At 39.7% G+C, this 7,689-nt stretch overlaps 1 protein-coding gene across 1 annotated transcript in view; it reads right to left on the bottom strand.

The window, feature by feature from the left end:
* Positions 1–7,689, bottom strand: part of LOC103206867 (PARP1 binding protein) — a 211,890-nt gene that overhangs the window by 105,415 nt on the left and 98,786 nt on the right. The window contains exon 4 of the mRNA XM_007952383.1: positions 870–1,040. Coding sequence (XP_007950574.1) covers positions 870–1,040 — 171 coding nt within the window. The remainder of the gene's footprint in view (positions 1–869; positions 1,041–7,689) is intronic.

Genomic DNA, 7,689 nt, shown 5'->3' with positions numbered 1-7,689 from the left:
CTCCTCAGAAGGAAGGTTGGGCAATCCTACTTCCGTAGTGATACTGCCTCGGAAACCCAAGGAGGGGTCGCTATGAGTCAGGGCCGACTCGATGGCATATAACAACAAACAACAACAATTGTGATATGGAACAAAGTGATTTTCACTGTTAATAAATAAATTCACTCAATAAGTAATTACCTTCTTTATTTGTAAGATAAAGATTTAAACTTGATAATCACTAAATCTCATCTAGCTGTCACATCCTAGGATTACTGGATCATGTAAAGTTCAAAAGGTCTGGCTTTTACCATGATAAACACACATGTGTGATGGTTATATCTGAGCGATCATTAAAGATTAAATGTCCAAAAGCAATATGTTCCAAAGCATATTCTAAGATAGGAAAATTTTATGCTATTAGTTCTTATTTGGGGGAAATTTCCATGGCCAAGCAACTTAGGAAACAATGGATTAAAAAACAAACTTAAAACAGATTTCTTTATGGCAGGACATCGCCTAGCATTTGAAATACAAGTATACTTTATGAATATCTAAGAGGGGTATATATCCTTCCCAAATATTTTGCACTTGTAAGCATTTATTCAAAGAGCATTTAACAGGGACTTTTTGCCCTTGGAAATAACCAAGGAGCATTTAACAGGGCTAATATTCTATAGAGCACTTCACGGAAAACACTACTTTAGAGAAATGCTCTCTTGCCAAACTTGAAGGGGACAGCAGAAAATAAGAATACCATGGATTTCAACACACACATAGAAAGTAACTTTAAAAATTTGAAAATTGTTTCATTATAGTTATATAATAACTTTAAGTACTTTGTTCAAAAACAGTCTTTAAATGATGTTGAAAATGTATCGTGTCCATACCAAAAAGATAGACATCTGTTTCTCTTGGGCAGCATGTTTCAGGTCTGTGAAGGCTTCTCTTCCAAGTCCTCTATCAGGAACATTAAGAATATGAGCCAAAGCCAGGTCATTGTTTGAATTTACTAACAGGTTCAAATATGAATAGATAATTTTCTTGACTAGTAATTGCATCTGTACAATAAAATACACAATAAAATACCCAGTTATTTTCTTCATTAGTTATTTTAAATCTGTAATCTTTCTTACACATTTAGAAAAAATATGTATGATCATCCAATAACACCACCTCACTCTGGGAACAGAGAAACAGTATTTTGGAAAAACTGACATGGGCATCAAATCTTTCCTATTTATTGTACCTGTACTTCACACATAAACTATAAACCAGGGCATTTAATAATCTTTTTCTTAAAATTAGCTATTTAAAGTTACTCAAGGCTCTGCAACTTCTAGTGCCGCTTGAACAATTTCTCTTAGAAAGATCAGCACAAGGCCGGTCCCCACGAGGCAGAGGTTAAAGATGTCCCAAATGTCCAAACTTCTGTGTCATTCCATCATTTCCACTCCATCATTTTAGACATTAACTCCCCCTTCTCCTCTTAGTAATCTCCCTCCTGTCTTACAGTTCTGTATTTTGCCATAACAGCTCACAGAACTCACAGACACCCAAGGGATCATCTCATACAGTGGTGGTAGAGGCAAGGATGCCGACAGGCAGGCAAGTCCCAGGTCTGTAACAACACCTGGAAGATCCTCTTAATTCTCAGGGTTTGATGAATCTAAATCAGCAGATCAGGTGACTACTGCTGTCCTAAATCCAGGGCTGAGATGACGATGAGCCAAAACGCAGAACCGGAACAAGAGGAGGGCGAACCTTTCCAGAAGATTCCTATATATACTCTCAAGGAAGCTAGGGGTGGTGATTTGAGTAACCCCCAGCAAGGTGGGACTCAAGATATATCCCACCTGTTTTGGTTACTTTTGCTGCTTCAAAAGAAATACCCCAAGTGGCTGACTTTAAAAATCAGGAATTTAAAAGCAGCTACTCAGTTGGTCAAGGCAAATTCCACCAAAGAGTTGATTGTCAGTCATTATAGGAAATAACTATTACCTCTGCCCAGCCAAGTTGACACATGACCTTAACTACCACATCACCTTAAACAGGCATGCATAATAGGACTTATAAAATGGAGGATGATGGCTAGAAGGACCACATAAAGCAATTCACCTCAAGGACTGAGAAAAGCACTCTTGTGAACCCCCAAAGATAACAACTATAAAATATAGATAAAATATAAAGAACATATGGAAAGATATGAAAACATATAAAAAGCCAACAGAAGCTGGAGCAAAGTTTAATTTTAAAATAATTGCAATAATAAAGGTAAGATTGCAACTTGGATTCAGTTGATAGCGTGCAACTTCCTGTAAAATGGAGATGAAATGAGAGGTCATGTGAACTTCTGTGGATAACAAACATGAAATATTACATTAAAAGTTTTTTAATTATTTAAGTATACTGGAAAGCATCCAAAAAGGAGACAAAAACGAGAAAAGTTCCATTTTAAAAGAAATGCAACACTACAGCGATTCCTTAAAAAGTTGGAATTAGAAATACCATTTGACCCAGCCATTCCATTACTAGGTATATATCCTAAAGAAATGAGAGCCAGGACAAGAACAGATATATGCACACCCATGTTCATCACAGCACTATTTACAATAGTCAAAAGATGGAAACAACCTAGGTGCCCATCAACAGAAGAATGGATAACCAAACTATGGTACATACACACAGTGGAATACTATGCAATCCTAAAGAATAACATAGAATCAGTAAAACACCACATAATATACATGAACATGGAGGACATTATGCTGAGTGAAATGAGTCAACCACAGAAGGACAAATATTGTATTAGTCCATTATTGTAGAAAGTCAAGGAAAGGTTTATCTATGGAAGGAAATTTTCTTTGTTGCTTTCCAGGGATGGAAGGGGAGGGGAGGGAACATTGTCAGACAGGTAGAGACAAGTACTGATTTGGGTGAAGAGAAAGGCAATATACCAAATGTGAGTGATCAACATGGTTGCACTGAGGAAGAGGAAGACACAGAGAGGTGCATGGGAGGTACAGACAACAAAGATAAACCCTTTTGCACATACAGTGCTGCATTGTTAGCAAAGGCAAACATTGATCTACAGGTGGGATGGGTGGGTAGGCTGAACTATTAGGTATGTCTACGCAGGGGGAGTGTGCCCATGACCATGAATAGCGTTGGAAGATGATGTTTCTATAAGTGTATTTGTATGTTCTGTAAGAATTCCCAGGTATATAGTAGAGCTGACAAGGGACAAGGTTGTAGTCACTTCTTGGCCACAGCCAGCTACCCAGAGGAAGCGAGTTGTTGGACCTGTGGGCTCAGGACCATGGTCACAGGGGACATCAAGCTCAACCAGCATAAAATAATACACAAAAACATTGTTCCACATCCTACTCTGGCAAGTAGCAACTGGGATCTTAAAAGCTTTCAAGCGGCCATCTAGATGCAACGATGTGTCTCTCCTCATCCAGAGCAAAGAAGAATGAAGAAAACCAAAGACACATGGAAACAATTAGTCCAAGTGACTGGTATACCATGTGATCCTCAGCCTATATGACCATGAGACCAGAAGAACTAGATGGTACCCAGCTACCACTGTCAACCAGTCTGAGCGGAATTGGTGTAGGAGATCCTGGATAGAGTGGAAGAACAATGTGGAACTAAACACAAAATCATTAAAAGAAAAAAAAGGGGACCAGTTATGGTGGCCTGATAGAGCTTGGTTGAACCACTGAGACTATGGCCCTTGGCTGCTCTTCAGGTCTGGAACTGAACCCACTCTTGTGGCTTCCAGACAAACAAAAGATAGGCATATGAGCTGAACATTTACATGAGGTAGATACACTCCTTGGAGGGATCAATCATGAGAGAATAGAAGGGCTGTGAATACACAGAGAGACAGCTCAGGGGGCAGGAGGGCATGGAGGGAAGGACATAGGGAAGAGGTAACTATGGGGAGGGGACTGATGCATTGTGGGAAATTGGTCAATGTCATGAGACAAAATGTATGTGAGCTGCTGTGTGGAAAGTGAATTTGCTCTGTAAACTTTCACCTAAATCACAGTAAAAAAATTTAAAAAAAAAGAAAAAAAGAACAGCAACAAGAGAGTATAAATGGAGTTTATAATTTTGCTGGGCATATGGTCTGCCTCTACTATTTCCAATCAGGTCACCTAAGCTGAGGCCTTAGGACCAGAAAATTCTCTGATAAAAAGAATGGTAACTGAGTCTCTGTATCTCTCTTCCTAGTCCCCTCTCTTCCTCCCTATTCTGGGGACACAAACTTTGTCTTGCGCATGTTAGGTACCACATAGCACCTAGGTAACTTCACCAGCTCCATGACTATGCTAACATCAAATAATGTACCCATGGGAAACAAAACCCTTGGTGATTTCTAACCTGCTGTATTATTAATCAGAAAATGCAGCCCTACAAAATTAATCCTGTAGCTAGAGGGAGAGGAATATTCTTTTTGGTTATGTACCTTGCTCACAGGATGGCTATGCTGTATGCACCTGAACAAAAGATACTCCCCAGTAAATGGGTGGCCAGATCAGGGGCATCTGAACAAAGGAGGCTTCCTTTACCCCTTTCCTTTTTCTCATACATGCCAACCACAAATATCCATCTGGTGTATATTATATAATCCCTCGGTTCCTTTATCCCTTTGTTGTCTCACCAAGGACATACCAAGAAGCATGAATGCATGAAACTAAACATATCACCCTCAAACGGAAGCCTTTTGGTAGAACCTGGCTCTTGATAAACCCTATTGCATTTAACATTGTCCTGTGACCACGTCAGTGAGTAGTGTGATTATTTGTTCTGATACAAAAAGCTGTCTGATTTACTTCACTCAGCACATTGTAACCTTACTGACCCAAACCAAACCAAACCACATTCACTACCATTGAATCAATTCCGACTCACAGAGACCCCACTGGGTTTCTGAGGTGGTAAATCTTTACAGAAGTAAATTGGCCTGTCTTTCATCTACAGAGCAGCTGGTGGGTTTGAACCGGTGACCTACCAATTAGCAGTCAAGTGCCTTATCCACTACGACACCAGAGCTCCAGTCAGAACATACATAGCCTAAAACCCTAGCTGATGGTAAACTACACAAGTATGAGAGAGACAGCAGGAAGCCCATCAAAAAAACAGGAAGATACGAGAATGAAAGATATTATAGAAAGCTTGAGCTATTAGAAACCAGAGCTATACAAAAGATGAAAACAACCTAGGTATCCATCAACTGAGGAATGAATAACCAAACTATGGTACATACACACAATGGAATACTATACAACCCTAAAGAATAACATAGAATCTGCAAAACACTGCACAATGTGTGTCAACTTGGAGGACATTATGCTAAGTGAAATAAACCAATCACAGGAGGACAAATATTGTATTAGTCCGTTATTGTAAAATTCAAGGAAAGGTTTATCTACGGAAGAAAATTTTCTTTGTTGGTTACCAAAGGTGGGAGAGGAGGGGAGGGAACACTGTTAGATAGGTAGAAATAAGTACTGATTTGGATGAAGAGAAGGGGATTGTACCAAATGTGAGTGATCAACATGGTGGCATTAAGGAAGAGGAAGACATAGAGAGGTACATGGGAGGTACAGACAACAAAGATGAACCCTTTTGCATATACAGTACTGCATCATCAGTGAAGGCAAACATGGGTATATGGGTGGATAGATGGGTGGACTGGGTGAACTATTAGATATGTCTATGCAGCAGGAAGTATGCCCAAGACCATGTATAGGGTTGGCAGACAATGGTTCTACAAGAGTATATGTATGTTCTGTAAGAATTCCCAGGTGTATAGTAGAGCTGACAAGGGACAAGTTTATAGTCACTTCTTGGTCACAGCCAGCTACCCAGAGGGAACAAGTAGTTGAACCTGTAGGCTCGGAACCACAGTCGCTGGGGACATCAAGCTCAACTGGCATAACATACTACATAAAACATTGTTCCACCTCCTTCTTTGGCAAGTAGTAACTGGGATCTTAAAAACTTGCAAGCAGCCATGTAGACGCAATGATGGGTCTCTCCTCATCCAGAGCAAAGAATGAAGAAAACCAAAGATTCATGGAAAAAATCAGTCCTAGCAACTTGTACACCATGCGATCCACAGCATGTACAACCATGAGACCAGAAGAACTAGATGGTGCCCGGCTACCAATGTTGATCACTTGGAGGGGGATCTATGTAGGAGAACCTGGATAGAGAGGGAGAACAACGTGGAACACAGCTCAAAATCATTGGGGAAAAAAAAAAGAGGAGACCAGGTTTTCTAGTCTGATAGAGCCTGGTAGAACCACTAACTCTATGGCCTCTAGCTGCCCTTCAGGTCTGGAACTGAACCCACAACTGTGGCTTCCAGACAAACAAAAGACAGGCACATGAGTTGAACATTTACCTGAGGGAAATATACTCCCTGGAGAGAAAAATCATGGGAGAAAGAAGGGCTGCTTATGCACAGGGAGACAGCTCAGGGGGCAGGAGTGCATGGAGGGATGGACACAGGGAAGAGGTAACTATCAGGAGGAAGTGGGAGGGGAGCTGTTGCATTGGGGTAAATTGTAGTCAATGTCATGAGACAAAGAGTATGTAAATTCTTGCATGAAAAGTGAGTTTGCTCTGTAAAATTTCACTCAAATCACAATTACAAAAAAGAAGAAGAAAAGAAACCAGAGCTATAAATATGAAGGTTTGCTTAACTGAGTGTACTTAAGTACATAGCTCAAGTAGCAGAAGGTAAAGCTACACAGCCTTGAGGTGTCATAGTACAGGCCCTGAACCTAATAAAGCAGTGGAAGGTTTAAGGAAAATCCCTGTAGAAAAGAAATCACAGAGAAAATGGGCTAAATCTTCTGTCCAAATCCTTAATTGACTCCCAATTTTGGCACATAGTGGAGGATAAAACAAAGCCAAGACAAAAAAGCAGTAATGGAAGTTCATAAGAAGAGGCATTAGCAGCTGTAGAGAGACAAAGCATACACTTTGAATCCAGGCAAATAAACTGGTACTAGAACAAAAATCCAATAACACTCAGGAAAACATAATAGAATCCAGATTTGCTACAAAATTAATCTATAATGTCTATTTTCCATCCAAAAATTATGAGACAGTCAAAGAAATAGGGAAATAAGACTCCCCACTCCAAAAAATCACTCAATAGAAATCATTACCAAGTGGATCCAGATGTTGCATTTAGCAATCAAAGCAGCTACTACAAGTATGTTTAAAGAGTTAAAAGAAAATGTATGTTATCTATAAATTAGAAGAAATCTAAACCAAAAAAAAGCAGGAAATGATAAAGTAAGTGAATTCTAGAGATGGAAGTACAGTACTCACAATAACCAAAAGTGGAAACCAACCAAGTGTTCATCAAGAGAAGATCAGATAAACAAAATGTGGTATATCCATAAAATGGAATATTATTCAATCACAAAGAGAAGTGAATTTCTGATATACGGTAAGACACAAATGAACCTTAAAAGATTAAACTGAGTAAAATAAGTCAGACACAAAAACATAAATATTATATGTTGTTGTTGTTAAGTGTCGTTGAATCGTTTCCGACTCATAGCGACCCCATGCACAGCAGAACGAAACACTGCCCGATCCCACACCAGCCCCACAATCCCTGCTATACTTGAGCCCATCATCGCAGCCACCATGTCAATCCATCTCGCTGAAGGCCTC

Source organism: Orycteropus afer, unplaced genomic scaffold, assembly GCF_000298275.1.
Source record: "Orycteropus afer afer isolate SDZICR_OR568_19922 unplaced genomic scaffold, OryAfe1.0 scaffold00334, whole genome shotgun sequence".
Classification (NCBI taxonomy): domain Eukaryota; kingdom Metazoa; phylum Chordata; class Mammalia; order Tubulidentata; family Orycteropodidae; genus Orycteropus; species Orycteropus afer.
This window is presented reverse-complemented; position numbering and strand designations above follow the sequence as displayed.